The sequence below is a fragment of the Athene cunicularia genome (genome assembly GCF_003259725.1).
Source record: "Athene cunicularia isolate RWA chromosome 7 unlocalized genomic scaffold, athCun1 chr7_part1, whole genome shotgun sequence".
In the NCBI taxonomy this organism is placed as follows: Eukaryota; Metazoa; Chordata; class Aves; order Strigiformes; family Strigidae; genus Athene; species Athene cunicularia.
Window position 1 is genome coordinate 16,508,886 of NW_020799107.1, and position 17,532 is coordinate 16,526,417.

At 38.7% G+C, this 17,532-nt stretch overlaps 1 protein-coding gene across 1 annotated transcript in view; it reads right to left on the reverse strand.

The window, feature by feature from the left end:
* LOC113482112 (collagen alpha-1(XXVIII) chain-like) overlaps positions 1 to 5,949 on the reverse strand; it is a 34,093-nt gene extending 28,144 nt beyond the window's left edge. The window contains exons 1-5 of the mRNA XM_026852452.1: positions 5,790 to 5,949; positions 4,431 to 4,999; positions 2,882 to 2,902; positions 1,353 to 1,412; positions 96 to 149 (exon numbers count right to left, since the gene is read on the reverse strand). Of these exons, the coding sequence (XP_026708253.1) occupies positions 96 to 149; positions 1,353 to 1,412; positions 2,882 to 2,902; positions 4,431 to 4,999; positions 5,790 to 5,949 (864 nt within the window). The remainder of the gene's footprint in view (positions 1 to 95; positions 150 to 1,352; positions 1,413 to 2,881; positions 2,903 to 4,430; positions 5,000 to 5,789) is intronic.
* Positions 5,950 to 17,532: the final 11,583 nt, after the last annotated feature.

The window sequence follows — 17,532 nt, forward strand, 5'->3', positions numbered from 1 at the left end:
AGAAATTCACAGGTGGAAAGTACATGGGCACTATTAGGGTAGTCCATATTAATGAAGTACCAAATCTTTCTCCTAAATCTGAAAAATCACATCACCTTTGCTCCTTTCAGGCCTGGAGCTCCATCATCCCCAGTGCGACCCTTTTTACCCTGAAAACAGCAAAATAAAACTCTTATAATATGTCAGTCAAAAAATTTTATTTTAAAATATATACAGGGGCTTTGTATATGTTTAGGATATTTTCTTCCTATGCATTTATTTTTTAAAATCCTGGCATTTACCATAACCTTGAAATTGAATTTCTGGTAGCAGGACCACCAACTCAATAGGCAGCCATTTTTCTCTTTTGTCTTTGCTGTAAACAAAAATTATTCAGGTCTCCTCTGAAGAAGAGGTCATCAGATGGTTTTGTAGCTACACAGCTTGCCAGGTGAGTATTTTGTTTTCTTTTGTACTCTTTGAGGTGTAAGATTTTGTTTAAGAGGTGTATGCACTCTCCAAGTAGACATCCAACAATAACCCAATCAAAACTACTGTTTGTACACAAGAGGCTATGTTTGCAATTAAAGTGTGCTGTACTGTGTGGGATAAAACCAGAGGGTATTTCTGTTTATCTATGTATAGGATGTTCATGTCAAAAGGACGAGGATGTCCAGTTCTCTAGGGTTCTGTTTCAAACTCTGACACTGTCCATTCACCTTGAGCAAGGGTTTATAAGGTACTATGGTGCTTTAGTTCAATGTTAGGGATATAACATCAGACCATTCAACTCTGAGAGTTCTTTTTGAAACATAACCCCTGCAGTTTAGATCACCAAACCTTGTATGAAGCAAGCCCCTATATTTGCTTAGGGGTTCTAGTTGTGAGACTATTCTGAAAGAAGTCTAGCCTATTTTACCCTCTTTACAAGTCTCTTATCTCAGTTGTTGCTAGTGCTTCAGCCTCTGGCACTCTCTCTTGTTTTCAGAGAACTTTTCAGATATTAGTGTTTGATTTGGGGCTAGTTAGATCCACCTGGTCTGGTTGTCTGATTTTAATAGATGAATTACTGGTCCACACAGGAAAGTTGCTCCTTCCTGCCTTTTAAACTGCTGTGGCTAAAAGGAGAGCCTCACCAAATCACAGCGTTCTTTTTCTAAAGGAAGTGCCTCATGGCATTATCAGGTCTCTCTGTGCACTTCCTACTGGTGTGACATTTCCATGCAATGTAACTTTGGAGGACTATGTACTGAACCTTGAACTTTTTTTGTCTCAGGATCTGGATTCGAATAATTTCCTAAAAAAATTCCAACAATGAAATAAATCTTGATTTATACTGTATATCAGTTATTTGAGAAATGACAGCTACTTACAGCAGGGCCAGGAGGGCCTCTTTCCCCCTTCTCACAGTTACATGTGGCAGCCTGGGGACACTTTGAATGAAAATAATCCAAATCAGCACATTTTAATAGAAGAGGTAGAAAACACATGAATGTTGCTTTTAAGTTACTGTATGGCTAGTCTGAGTACACCAGTAATTATAAGAAGCCAGTTATATTTACAAGTTTTACAGAAATCTTTTAACTGTCAGTTTACCACTCATCAGGAATGTGGCCTCCTACACTCGATCCAAAAACCCATATCATTCCTACTCCTGAAATTCCAGTCATCTTGATAATGGCTTTACCTCCAAACTCTTCACAAGGTAAGTTTATTGGCATGCTGTGTCTATAACTGTATTGTATTGTTTTGATTACTACTCACTGTGGAGATAGTCAAGACGGTGAGCTAAGAAAACATCCTATATCCTTTTTTCACCTTACTCCACTATATGTAGATCATAGTTTAGCTCTAGCTTGATCTATAAACAAAACATATAATGGATGTATACTCAATGCAATTCATGATAACAGTTTCTAATCTTTCTTTTTCTTCTGTTTTCTCTACCATCATATGTCCCAGTCAGTCATCATTATGGTATGTAGTTACATGGTTTTTAGAATATTTTTGAAGCTTTAAAACCATTACATAATACAGAATTATTACAGATACTGGGGTTATTTTTGGAGGAGGAATAAGGAATGTTGTTTTTATTTTTGCTTTTATTATTTATTAAACAGCCACTCAGCTTGGAGATGTCTAGAGGTGAAGGGATTAAATATAATTCTTATCTGAATATCCCAGTTAGTAACAATATGTTTTCCAAGGATAATATTGAATGTCTTTCTACTTCAGGATTTATTTTGACAGAAAAAAAATCAACATGCCAGTGGAAATTAGTGAAAAATAAAATGCTTTAAGTTTTGCAGACACTCCTAATACTTGGCCGTTTCCTTGAGCTGTTAATCAGAACAGTCTTTGCCTGAGATAACTGTTCCTAAGTAGGACTAACATCTTTAAAAGGAAAACTAACTTAATTCCCCCCAAAATGGCAGCCAGACCTATCAATGCCTGCAGTCAGGGTGACACAGTGTGGAGAAACTGGAGAGGTGCAATGGTGGAGTTTTGTTCGAGTTCCTTCCCTTTTTTTAACTCTATTACCTAGGAAGAGCATTAAGGTCTAGAACTGCACCACATTCAGCTCTGTGTCATGTCTTCTTATCCATTGAGTCAGTTGGATGACATGCTGAGACGTATCAGAAAACTCTTACTAACCCGAATACTCACACATTGTTCTTTTTCAACTTTGAAAGTAAGGAGGGAAAGTAAAGACATTAGGCTAGCAAATTAAAGCTCTGTCCTGCAAATACAAAAGATGTTTTACGCGGAGGCAATCCCATTAGACTAAATATTTGACCAACTTCCTGAGCTATCAATTTTCTTGAATTACGTTTTCATATAAATGTAAATGTCTGTGTTAAGCAGTAATTCTGTACAGGAAAAAAACCCTCACAGAACTTACCTCTTCCTCAGATAGATCTTTCTGTAAAGAGAGATATTCAAAACAACATTAGAAACTTAAAGTCATAATCCAGCTCTACAGGAAGGACACTGAAAGATGTTAAAATAAATTGCTTCAGCAGCTAGCTAATGAAATTATGCAATTAACATATTAACTAACATTAATTAAGCTTTAATTTCTGAGCAACATTATAGCAATCTCTCCATTCTATAAATATTTTCAGTTTTCATTACAGACTATTGACTGCACAAATCACTGACTCTCCTCGTCCAGCCATAATTTGCTAAAATTACATTGGTAAACAGACCTAAACCTACATAATTAGATAGGTATGTGGGAACAATGCACTCAGAAAGTACACTGTTTCCAGTGTGCTGAATAGCAGTATCTCTCTAGTAGGAGAATGAGTTATTTTTTAGAAGATCTCTACAGCTGAAACACCCACATACAACGCATTCCTCCTACTTTTCACAACTGATGTATTCTCTTGAGAGGACACAAATGGGTTGATGAGCAGCAATGCTCATCTGTAAAATTCACATGTACGCACATATAATTACGCCAAAGCCATATTTTAAATCAAACAGCAGCCATGTTCTCAAAAGAAGGCACCTGAGGATGGCTGCCTGTTTGCAACTTGAGAGGTGTTTGCTGTGGTACAGAAAGCAATGGTAATACCAGAAAAAGTGGGAAGGGTGATATGCAGGGAAACTAATGCAGAGTGGCAAGATGTCAAAGTGAAGGACAGACAGACGGGAAGGCCAGCTTGTGTACATGCTCTAGACCTGTATGAGATCACTCAGTGTCAGTTTCACTGCAGAAGCCTCCTGGCTGTTATTCATAGTTCTATTTTATATCTTTGTGCATGCTCAGATCAGGACTTCATCCACAGCTTGTGTCACCAGATTTATAGGCTAGATGGTGGCTCTATTTTCCATACTTGGCAGGGAATGGTTTTATAAATTAAGTTCACATGCAGAAAAGATGCACCCAAGCAAAACTTCAAGCTCAATTTACACATTCCCTTCTGATTATGTGGTAGGTTTTCCATGGAAATTTAAAAATGTCTATGGCCAAGTTCAGATTTTACCTGAATTGACATATCTCCATTAAGGTCAACAAAATTATATTCATTTCTGCAAGAGCTGCAACGTTTTTGGTACAAAAGGTGATGTCACATTCTTCTTACCACAGAAGAAAGCACTAGAATGTCAAAAACTGAGTTGTGGGTTTTTGTGGTTTTTTTTTAAGAAAGGAGGTTTAAAATACCTTTCTTAGAAGAATAAAACAGAGATTAAAAAAACTTCACAACAGGTCTCTCTAAGTCTAATTCAATTTCTAACTTCAAATATTTTGGCTGGCAAGATCTGAATAGTGGGGAGAGAAAGAAAACCTGTACTTTGGCATAGTGGTCTTCTTAATAAGTGGTCTGCTTTAACATGTAAAAAGTATAGGTGTCTTCAATAGCATAAGCGCTTCAAAATACTGGAAGACAGACCATTTTTTACATATGTTCTTATAACTATTTCAAATTCTTTCTCATACATACCATTTCTTTGAGAACCTTTTCCATAGTTTCTTTCTCCTGGAGGTTGAAAACGAACCTGGATGCTGGGACACTGGCCAGGAGCCGGAGCTTGGCAGCATTGCTAACCTCCTCAGCCACTCTGGTCATTCCCATTATGAAAAATACAATTCCTTGGTGTTTAGCATCAGCTGTAGCTGCAAAAATATCTGGGTTTCTTGGATGGTCCACTCCATCAGTGAAGAGCATGGCTACTTTCACACTACCTGGAGTCCCTTCAGTCACGTAGAGTTGTGTGAGGTTAGTTACAGCGTAAGTTGTGTAGGTGCCGTGACCTATGTAGGAGATAGGACCAATGTGGGATTTGAATGCTTCAGGACCTTTCCAGTCATGGAAGGTTTTCTCTATGAAAACAGTGCTGCTGTACTGAAGTAAGGCCATCCTCCAGCTAAGGGTACGTCCAGAACTAAGCTGCAAACTTTTCATTCTGTCTACTGTTTCCAGGACAAATTTTTTCTGCTGTTCATGATTATAGTCCTTAGCACTTTCGGAGCTGTCCAGTAAAAAAGCAATTTCCAGAATGCAGTCTTCATCTAGAATAAATAGGTAGGTAGGTGAGTGATTTCATACTAAATCTCATTTTACCCTTACCCTTACATGCATTTCGGACTTCAAAAGTGGGAGTGAAGTTATGGAAATTTTTGAAAACATCTGTGATCACAATTGTGAGACCGTCCATGAAGATACAGCATATAGAGGCTGAGGAATTTGCTCCAGAACAGGTGCCCCAAGGAATAAGAAACCAAAGGTGAGGTGATGTCCTGTAGTATGAAATGAGGAATGCTGTAGTGGTTTTATATATTCATTCTGTCCTCTTGCCTGGTATTTCACTGAATATCCTACCAGGATGAGGATTAGGAAGGCGGAAATCATCTACAGGAAAATGAGTCTTACTGAATAAGACACTGGTATGTGATTTGACAGAGCTAGATTTTGTCCTTGGTACCGACACTCATATCCAGTCACATACGAGTTTCCAAAAGCAGGATCTGCAGAACATTAATTTACCAAACTACTGATGACATTACTTCTATAGAAATACCATCATATGGGCTATTATTCCTGTTGTGACAGTAACAGGCTATCAGCCATATCATAAAAAAGCCCCAAAGTAATCTCCTTTTCTGAAATACACAAAAGGGGAGGGAAAGACAGGAGTAAAAAGATAAAAGTGCAAAAATAAGGCATGTGAAAATGCAGGATGAGGCAAGCCTGGCTGATTATAAGCAATACCTTAGAGAGCAAGTTAGCCATGTAGTACAGAATCCAAATAAATGAATCAGGGAAAAAAACCCACATCTGTTTTAAAATCACGATATTCACCTTGATCACTTGGCCTGGGATATTTTTCTACAGTATTTGACAGAATGTGTTTAGGTTTTGGTCTTCTCAATCCATATCTTTTTTCTTCCCTGAGATTTTCTGCTAAAAACTCATGGTGTTCAAGTATCCACAAAAGCCACCAGAATCTGAAGAACATCATTTCTTTGGTTTCTGTTTCCTAAACAACACAAATAATAATACAGAAGTATAGCAGTAAGAAGACAATAAAACATTATTCAATTTTGCTTTAACAGGTTGCTTAGCAGGTTGCATTTTAAAATATAGTTCCTAAAAATGAGCTGATTTTTTCTTTTTTTTTAGTAAGATCTTCTCCAAAATATGTAATAAATAATAAACAGAGACATACTGGAGTGATTTTCAAGCATAGTGCATATAGTGACAAATATATGACAAATTGGAGACATTTTACAAACATACTTCAGTTCTCTCTCACTGCCTGGTAGTGTTTGTACCACCACCACTTCTCAGAAACCTTAACCTTGGCTGTACCCCTGTGGATTCAGTGTGAATGCCAAGTGCAATACACAGGGGTGGTTTTTCTAAACCTGTTTTTTCTGGAGCTGGCATGGAGAGAAGGAGATACAGAGGCAGATCGAAATTTTTCCCTGTTCTCTTTACTTATGAACTGAGGGTCACACATACTTCTTGCTATCGCAGGCCCCCATCTCAGCAGTCCTACAGAGGAACAGTCATGGCCTGAGGGTGCTGTCCAGGCATGAATGTAGCTGCTGTGTAACTGGGGACATGTGGGCTCAGAGTGCTGAGCCCAGGCTCGACAGCTACCTATTGATAGGACTTTTTCCTTCTGTAGGGACCAGAGCTCACAGACACACCTGGAGCTCACCGGCTGCTCAGGGACTGAAAAGACAGTCCTGCCCCACTTCATTTTCACTGTCATCTCCCTGCAAGCTCTTCCCAGGAAGGCACAACATCTATCAAAAGCTCAGTGGCAAGAATGAACCTGCCAAGACTGAGCATCTCACAGACACAGACATGTCTGTAGGGTTTCTTAGCTCCTGCCAGTTTAGGGCAGAAATTCTGGTGCCCACAGACACAGAAGGACAGGGGGTCCTTACCTCGATGTTCCTAAGCAAAAGGCTCTGCAGAGATGCAGGATGCTGCCCTGAGCTCGCTGGCAGCTGCACTGTCCTCCGTGTGCTGGATGCTCTGTAAAAGAAAGGAGGGATAACTTGGGCTGCAACCTTTGTGAGAATCGGTGTCATGTGTCAGGAGGGGCCAGCAGACAGAGGCAAGGAGAAAGGGGAAGAACAGCAATCTTGGCTCCTCCTTCTTGGCACCCACCCACTCCTCTCCTTGCCCCAGGCAATGCACATGCATCCTAGGTTTGGTTCCCCACAGCCATTTCCACACGTGAGCCCTCATCCATGCTTGCACATGTGAGGAAGAGGACTGTTCTCACCCCAACATACTTCCTGACACACCAGCCCACTTCTGTTCTCTCTTCTCCTGTCGCTACCACACTCCTTTCAGCCCCATACTTCTGCACAGCTGTCATACTTTGGCAAGGCAGCCTTTGGTACTGGGCATCGTGTTTTCAACATCATCATAGCAGTCCATGTCTGCTTTCAGACCTAAATGAATCTCATAATGAGGGATTCCAGTTACTGCTGTTGTAGAAAGATATTTACTGTCCCGGGGGCTGGGCCAAGTGAAATTTCAGTTGCTGGTGAGATTGCCCAGCATGAGGATGTAAAAAAGACAGACTAGTTTGAAAGCTATACAGTTTCTCCAGGCTTGTCTGTCACACCTATCCTTTCAAAGATTGTAATAGAGAACAAGGACTGACACATAGTATGATGCCTTCAAAACCTAAGCTAGGTGGCTATGGATCCTGAAGGCTCACTCTTCTACAAGTGATTGCAGCCTGTCACCTAATTCTTCAAGTATCCTCAGAAAGCTTTTGCATTGCAAATGAACATATTAAACAAGTAGCTCTTTTCCACAGAAATACATGCCTTTTTTTTTTTTTTTTTCTCCTGTGGACCCATCATTTTCTACCTACATGCACATAAAGAAGATCCAATACTAACTGCTGTCCTCCTTTCCATCTTAAGTGTCCACCAGCTCAGCTCACCTATGACAGTTACAGCCGAGGCTGAGGGGACAGGAAAAGAGGCAGCTTTGGCTCCAAACTGAATAGGCAGGAGGGACTGATAGGATAATGCAACTGGATGCTGAGGCCATTTGCTATGGTTTTGTATTTTTCTTCTTTGCCAGTAATTAGTACAAAACCTGTGATGGCTGAAGTACACCTCTACATATTGTATAGCTGCTTATCCTTTCCTTAGCTGAAACTATCTCAGATACAGCTAAGAAAGAATCTTGTTTCAAGACTGGAGAGAATTGATGTTTATTTCTCTTCAGCCATTTTTTCTATGCTTACACTGACATATTTAGATTTTGATTAAGGCAAGGAATGAAAAGGCAATTTTTTGCCCTTTAGGGAATACAAATAATATGGTGTTTAACTGAAATAGATATAATAAATCTCACATAGCCCCTAAATCTTACTGAGAAAAAAAAATCTAATTCTAGCAAGAAAAATCATGTTAACTATCGTTGGGATTGTAAGCCTCCCATAAGCAAAACATTGTCATTCTTTCATTTTCACTGCTAATTCTTACCTTAAAACATAGCTGGCAAATAATTTCTTAATTAAGTAACTATTCTGCTTGTATGTTTAGTAACTAGTTCTTGGCTTCAGGATATTTCCTTTTATTAATGAATGATGTTTACCCTCAGGACAATTTTTTTTTTTTTTTTTCCAGGTGCAACTTTAAAAGCTTAGTGGGGCCTCCACATTTTTATACGTGTTTGCGTGGGACGCATGGTATTATTCTGTCCAGAATTCCAGGTATGTGACATAGCATACAGTACACTTCTAGACTTGCAGTCTCCTGAAGTTGTGATGTTCTCAATACCCACACTATTCTTATGGTGTCAGTTTATCAAAACTTAAATGATACCAATGTAAAATAAGTATGCCTTGATGCATCTGAGACAACTCCTAAAAATAAAAATTAACAGCAAGCTTTCTTGCCTCATTTACTACAAACTTTACCAAGTGCTTATTTAACATTTTAGCGGCATTACACTGTATGTATTTTTAAAATGGCATAAGTGTCTTAAAAGCTATGATCAGGAATATTCATGCTGCCATTTAAAGGTTATAAATTTATTGCTAGAATTCAGATTTTTTTGTAAAGGAATAAAAAATTTTCATATTTTATCTTAAGGAATCTAAACACTGGATGCTTCAACACACAATTACATTTCTATTCACCTACTATTTAAACATTTAATTATCTTTGACATCTCTGGGAGATGATACTACAGACTTGCATATGCAGTTGACTAAGTTGGGACCAGCTACCCCACCTCACATATGCTTCCAACATGACAGTAGTTGGCACTAAGACTGGTAATCTTTGCAGGAGTTAAAGACTGAAATTAATATAAGGGCTGTGTTACAATTACCAACTGAAGATGAGGTCACAAATATTGCTGCATATCCAGATCTTTGGGAGTTTTTCCACAACTGTTTGAAATCCAAGAGTTCTCAGCTGTCTAATCTCAGTATTTCAATCTAAGAAATGAGGCCTAACCTTTTTTTCAAAGAATAAAGGGGTATATGAAAGCTATTTAAAACCACAGCTAAATAGGATATACTCAGTCAAAGGAAATTCCTTAAAATATTAGAACCATGAGGAGAGATATCATGAAGAAAGATACACTCTTTCTGCAAGTGAGTGTATTTAAGCATCATTAAGAAGGGAAACCAAAATGATATTACACCCCTTTGGCACCTATGCACTGCCATTACGATCGCATAGGTGATGACAGCTTCACAGCTACATGAGGTTGCAAGGCCACTTTGAAGGAACACTGAATGAAGAACTGGGGCTTAGAGATGCCAGTTGCTGTGGTGTACCATGACCTCTTGTGTCAGCAGCAGCCATCACTATCACTTCCCAAAAGGCAGAAGTAGTAGCAGGCTTGACTGTTCAAAACATCTTTCCTGGTGATCTCTTCTTCATCTGTCCTTCTCCTCTGTCTGTGGGTACCTCTCTTACAGCCTTGTCTGCCTCAACTGTGACCACTTCATCCACTGTTTAGAAAAATTCAGTACATTATTGAGAAGCCTTGGGTAATTTCTGTTAAACTGGATTAACTAATGTCTTTTAGTATGGTATCATGTCACTAGAATATGACAGAGCCCTGACTAGTCTTTCTTCAGCTATCCAACAAGCCTGTGACAGGACTGGAGATGGAGTAATTATGAGCCAGCATAGCTGGCAAAATACCATCTGTATATTTCTATATGCTAGAGGAATACTCAACCACCAGGGAGGCCAGTTTTTAGGAGCAGCATGGAGCAGACAGAACATGCTTCCAATTTTCCTCTGCTCTGATGGTAAATTTTTTGTCCCAAAGACAAAATGCTTCTGAAATGTGTTTCCATTTTTTTCCCACCTCAGTGTACATATCTTGTCTGCTGTGAACTGTTAAAAATATGCACATTTCACACCATCTTCTTCTAATGTTTCATGGCCTCAAGATAGTCTTGACCATTTAACCTGACTGCATCATGCTGTAATGGTATTTCAAGAGTATTTATTTCATTATACTATACATGCCAGTGCATGACCAAAATGCCCAGAAGAAACAAAAACCTACCTGACTTGAACTCATAAAATAATGAAAGCACACCATTTACAATATTTTGAATCCTGATATTAAAGAACAATTTTATAAAGAATGTGGTTCACAGTCCCATAAATTGTATCACGTGTGAATTTTAGGAAAAAACAGTTCAAAAGTTCAAATACTCAAAGTAATTGAACAAGAAAATTTAAAAAATCAGAACTTCACTGAAGATTGTACCTGAAGAAGGATAAAACAGAAACCTGTATTTTAACTTGTGACTGCAAAATGTGTTTTAGTGGATTTGACAGCTCAGGATTTAGGCTGAATAGTCAGCTGAGTATGGTAAGTCTTGACAAATTGACTTCTATTTGCCAACTGTTGTGGCTGCAGTTTTAAATTCTTTTTTAATGTAGACCTATGTTCTGTGACAAAACCTGATTGTTCTATATGAAAAATAATCCCTTAATGGCAGCCTTATAAAAACCTAAAATGAAATCTTGGCATACACAAAGGTAGTGGCAGAATTATTGATTCCTGTGAGGCCAGAATTTTGTCTTTGCTTTTTGGTAGAAATCTTGACCCTGTAGTCTGAAAGAGCTGATGAAAGCACATCAGCTTTACTGTGTTTTCATCTAAACCTACTGTCACAGAAAATGCTGTAAGGAAGGTCTCTGATGGCAAAGAGTTACTTTTTGTATAGCTCCCAACAGATTTTAATGATTCTTTGGGGCTGGAGTGGCAAAGATGGCCTTCTCTTCTGCAGCTGGTATGAACCAGGCTCTCCATTTCCCCTTTTTTAAATACTGCTCTTCTGCAACATTTTTAGGATGGGCAATGAGAAAACTTTAATGAGGCATAGAAAGGAGGAGTCTGTCTTCAGTACTTTCCCTTTTTATCACTATACAATACAGCTAAAAGCTCACTCTGAGCATTTTGGTGTTAAGTAAATACAGATCAGCTGTGTGTAATATCGCAACATTAGCTTTTCTTTTGAAGATATTTGATTATTTCTACTTTTATTCCAATAGTTCTCCTTTAATTTATAGTTTCTCTCACTAAGAGGTGTTTTCCACCTTGCAATCTAAGTATTCAAACACATCTGTATGTGAATAATAGTTATTTTCAAAAGTATCTGTAGCATTCAGCCTAAGAAGATATATTATAAAAGAGTACAGATACATTTTTAACATACTAAATATTTTACTGAACATTTGATATTGAACATTTAACTAGATCAAGAATACTCTTAAAATGAAAACTAAACCAAAGATTTGATTTGTGACATTGGTGCCAATGAAAATGTACTTTGACAAGTAATTTTTAATTTTCTGTTGCTTCTCAGTTACTTCTTATTGTAAAGTATACTTTGCACAGCTATTTTCTTCCACCTGTGATTTTCAACAGCACGATAACTGTAATTAGCAACACAAAACTCTTTTACACTCCTATTTAAGTACAGTAATTACATTTTTCAGGAGTAAAAACATAGATTTTGATGGAGTTGCAGTAAAAAGCAGATGCTTTAATCTCACCTTGCACATTTGGAGAAGACATTGTCTGATAACTGGAAAAGGAATTACTCTGCTGGAAATATATTTAGCAAGTTAAAGCATGTTGCAAGTGAAAACGATAGAGATCTGGTAGAAAAAGTCAAGTTCCATGCAATTCTACAGTTGTAATCTTTTAAATATTGGGAATAGATTTTATCTTTCAGAGAGGTGACTATTTATAGTGTTATAAAAAGACAAACATTTGTCTTACAACCATTTTTGTCAGTATAACTCTAAATTTGCATAAACCTTGCATCTTTTAACCTACAGATTTTTTAAAGTGTGTATAAAAGTATACATTAGATTGAGCGTATAGCAGTAATTGTGCTAGTAAACTAGGTCTCAGAGCCCTTAATGCACTAATAAGTCTTAATGGTCCTGACCAGCATCACCTGATACCCACACCCCTGCCCATGGCTCTGGAGCTTCTATTTCAGCTCAGCCTGAGCCACCAGTCCTGGCCCTTGAGGTGCTATGGGGTGTTGGTCACTGGCTCTATTGCAGTCTTGCCTGGACATGCTGACCTGTGGCTGATGTCCCATCATGTGCCTATAGATGTTCCTAACACTCTGGGCTAGGGCTGCCCCCAGCCTGCCCAGCTCTCTTGCTGGTGTCAGTGGGGTGGACCCTCGCTCAGAACCCCTGTGCCCCCTCCCCTGGGGATGCAGCTGGCCATTGCTGCTCCTGACAGAGCTGGTGCCATCATTTACAGCTTGGCATGAACACTGGTAGGTATCTGAATACCAGTGGGCATCTGTGGCTCTTCACAAAACCTTTGGTGAACCCTGGGTGAAACAGCAGCCCTATTACATGGTATTTGCTTGTGGCTAAATGCTATGTTACTGCAGCTGGAGGTAGGTCTTCAGTCTCAAAACCCAGCAAAACTCTACCTCATTCAGAAGTTTTAGAAGAGATGAGTATGTATGTTTATACATGAAAGCGTGTGGAATATAAACATCATAGAGTTGCTTCTGTGGAGCAATGTTAGGAGGAAGTATCTATTAATCCATTTTATACGGTGTTTGAACAGCTCTTCCCTTTGGGTGTGCCTGTGGCAGACTCCATAGGTGTGTTTTTACATATGGGTACACATTCCCTGCAGCAGTTGTCTGTATTATGGCTTGGTGAGTTAAGATCTTAATGAAATACAATTATTATTGAATGGTATTGCACAGATACAACTGACAGCAGTAGACAGTGTTTAATCCTGTCTATTCTTGAATATGTGGAGTGCCAAGCCAGCTGAATCTTGCTGTTTAGCCCTAAAAAATGTCCTTAAGCTCAGTACCTGATTTTTGTATCTGACGAGTCATTATAGCAGGTGAGTTAAGACGTGTAGGGGTAACATGAAGCTCGGTAAAAGCTACATCGCGTTAGATGGGACCAAGTTCAGGCCTTGCCCAACAGGCCCCGGGGCCGGCCGGGCCGGCGGCCGCAGCAGTGCATGCCGGGAAGCGTGCGGCCTGCGGGTGTGGGCGCTGCCCGCCGCCTCCCTGCGGACGGGCCCCGGCGCCTGCCCGGCGGCCATGGCGCTGCCGCCGCCTCTGCAGCTCTGCCGAAGAGGAAACTGCAAAAATTTGTGAAAGCAAAATCTGGTTGCTGTTGCCGCAAAGCTGGTGCATCTTGCTGAAGGTGCTGCAGTACTTCTGCATGCACACAACTCCCCTTCTGAGGGCAAGCAGCTTGGCCCTTCTCAGCACCTACTGCCAAGGCCTCCTGAGTTTGGGGGCAGAAGTCCATTTAACCTGAGAGGAATGTTTTCCCAGGAGTGCAGACAGTAAATAGCGTGAGGGACAAAATGTCTAGTGGCTTTCTGCTGTAGAGATTTGGTTCCTACTGCAGAGTTGACATTAAATTGCTTAAGCATTAGATACAGCCATAAAATTCTCTGTAGGTGTGAAGCAATACAGTCTGCAGTGTGAAGCTGAGGGAAGGAGGCTGTGCTTTTAAATGCTCAAATATTAAGAAAAGTGGTAACTCATTCAGTGCTAGGGTAGTGAAGAAAAGTAGTGGTTCTTTTAAGTAAGAATAGGCTTATTGAAGGACATTGTATTTCAACTGGTAGATAGAATTATTATTCTGCTGTAATGCTTTGTGCCTAGCCTAGCAAAAATCCAGGTAGATCTTTTCTGGCTCTGAGTGTTAATACAGAAACTAAGCTATTAATGATGATGGGGTTTGTTTCAACAATATTTTTGTTTCAGTAAGAAATGTTTAAGTTTATATTGGTTAGGTTTGCAGCTATCCATGCTGAAGCTCCTGAATTCAAAGAAATATTTTAAACTAGTTGAGAACTTACTAGCTCCATATGCCAGAGAAGAAAAAAATAGGTAAGGCTCTTCCTTAAAATAAACTGGTGCATCTTCTTTCTTTAACAATACATAAAAACATATAAATGTTAGTTTAAGTGAAATTTGAAATGGGATTACATGGCTTTACAAGTATTTAAGTCCGTTGTTAAATAATGTTTGCAAGCGCAACTGGAAGAAGTTTTGCCTATACATCCTTTTTCATTATTAAAAAAACCAAAATACCAAGAAGCGTGAAGATCAGCATGACTTTAGATACTTTAATTGCCACATGAACCATATTATTGTCAACTGTACTCAGAATACTATTTACTTAACTCCAAGGCCTTACCTCATAGTGCAACTCAGCTGCTTTACCTTTGAAGTGTAGTGGTAGGAAAGAAAACTTGGAAGTAATTTTTCCAAGTACTGCAAGTACTTTTTCAGATGTTCTTTGTACAAATGATTGGAGCATCACTCTTAAAGGAGTGTTTCCTCCCTCAAATCAGACTATGGAGGCCTTGTTGGATACCAGAAGGAGACAGTAAGGATGTTCCCCGTCTCCAGAGCTGTGCAGAGTTTAGTACCAGAGCAGTTATAAGGTGCCTTGAAAATATCAATGGCTTGTGTGGTTATGGAAGGTGAGGATATTTGGTTCCTGAATAAAAATGGTCTAGGGGTTCAAAATTATTTGGGTTATCTTTACATGTAATCACTGAATGAATGTGGGACAGCAGCAGGAAGCTTTCAGCTGTGTACATTACTCCCAAGAACAGAGAGGACAAAAGGAATAACTTTGAGAAAACCTTCTGTTTTACTGAGCTCATGGTTTTGTGTCCTTGCACTTTTCCAGGTATATGTACTTCTGACTCATATCATCTCTCTTGTAGGTTATCAGCCACTGCTGACTACAGGCATGGGCCCAATGCAGGAAAGAATAGCTGCTACACAAAAAGGATCTTTACTGGCATTAGTAGCAAGCTTCTAATTCAGTTTACATAGAGCAAAAGTGAATTTAACATTGTGCACCAGATATAGATGGTATGGACACTAAATTATAGATGCCAGTCTTCTGTGACTGCTAGTATTTTATAAATGTGCATGCTAAGTGTTATTCTATGCCTTTTAAAGAGCAGTAGAAAAAAATTTTGACAAAAACTACTGGTACTCTGTGTGACTTGTTTCAAAGTGGTTTGTGTTTCAGCAGGTGATCTGATTGACCTGCCTGTGGATATTATTTGAAATCATAGATGCTGCCACAGTACTATCCTGTGCCATTGCTGAACTGGGTATCTTTTCAACAGTAGCTCTTCTGGATTCTGCACTGCAGATCATGTTCCCTAATCCTATAGACTCAGAATGCTACAATGTGCCTTGTGTTATAAAGAAAATCCTCCTGATAGCTTGTTTGTGCCCTTCCTACTTTCTCCTATTCCTTTTCAAACAGGAAGCTGAAATGCCTCATAATTGGCATCATGTGCAGCATTCATATTCCATCTAAAATGATTTTGAGAGAGGATTTAATTTCTATCATCTCCTCCAAATAGGATTACAAATAAATTCAAGATATTATTACTGTTCTTGAAATGGTTATACTGTTTGAGGAAGATTAACTATAGCTCAGACTCAAAATTCAGACACTTTTGACTCAGATTCTTAAAGAGTATTGAAGTTCATTGATAATGATGGAAAACCTAGTGCCTCTGAAAGCAATGATTCTGTGGTATTTTTAGCTGGTAAAACAGTAACACCAGTCCAGCAAAATTGTGTTTTACCTGGTAAAACACAAATTTAATGGATTGATGCTACTCTCCCACCTTCTAGGGGAGAACCTCATTCTATTAGTCTGGTATGTGCTACCTTAGCATGATAACGTAGTGATATTGGCATCATTCTACTATATTTTGTTGACTGCATTGAAGGGTTATGCTGCTAAGCATTTACGAAAGGTGGGGCGTATGATAATGAAAGCACTGATTGCTGGTATGGCAAAACTCCACGATACCATCTTTGAATAAGCTGAAACCTTAAGCTATGTAGTTACACCTGCCAAGGCACCTTTCATGGACAAAATCATAACAGCTGGTGTCTGTGAGGGAGAATAAAATAAGCCTTTTTGATCTGAAGTATTTCACAAACAAGTACATGACTTATCTGTCTCTCAGATTTAATGATACTCCCTCAATCAATATAGATTTATCTGTTATGGTATTGATGCTTTTGAAAGAAATGAAGCCAGAGATATAGAAAGTAAACTCATTCTTTTCCATGTATGAGATCATTTTTACTTGTGTTCTGTATTCTACTTCCACCAAAAAATACTTTATTTGGTGTTAGATTGAAGTTCAGTGGCTAGAATCTGTATATTAATACTGAATCAAGTGAAATCAGTCATAATTAATCACTAATAATTGAATCTTATACCATGCTTACAGTTTGTAATCCTTGTAAAAAGGATTATGTGCAAATATAGGAAATAGATGTCCATTTCTGAAGTAGTTAACCTACCACCGTGCTTCAATATCAAAACATGCTTCTCCTATCTTTCTGGTCATCTGTTAACCATAATGATTAGAGAGATGGGACTAGATTCTCTGCATTTTTTTATAGCCTGTGGTATTCTAAACTTGTGAAATACATATCCATAGTGCTACAAAACATCTTGACTTGTTAGAAGCCCTTTAAGAAACAAGTCTATATATAGTGTGAATTTTCAGCTGATTTATTTTTATATTATGTATGCTATAGAATAACTGAAGCTTTTCAAGTGGTTTTCAGAAGAGAAGGCTGAAGGTCTGGAGTAGTATCTCACTTTGGAATCTGTTCTTAAAAATCAGGTTGGCATACCAAAAAAAAAAAAATCAGTTAAAAGACATAGCCACTGGGTGACAGTCTTGACTCAAGTATGAACATTTTGTGGGCATTGCTGACTGCAGAGATTTGCTTTGAGATGACTGATGGAGCAAGGCTATTAATATCAGTACTACGACTAATAGACTTCTTTTTTTAAAACCAGGAAAATGATCTGTCATGTAGGACTAACAGTGCTATGACTATAGCCACTTTGCTTCAAAAAGAGACCGAAACATGTAATGTGGTGGTTTTATAGTTTTGTTTGTCGGTTGAATGATCTGGCTGGGCATTACACTTTACCTATGGATCTGAAATATCTAGATGGGAATAGCTCATCTTTCCTCCTTCCTGACCCGGGTAATG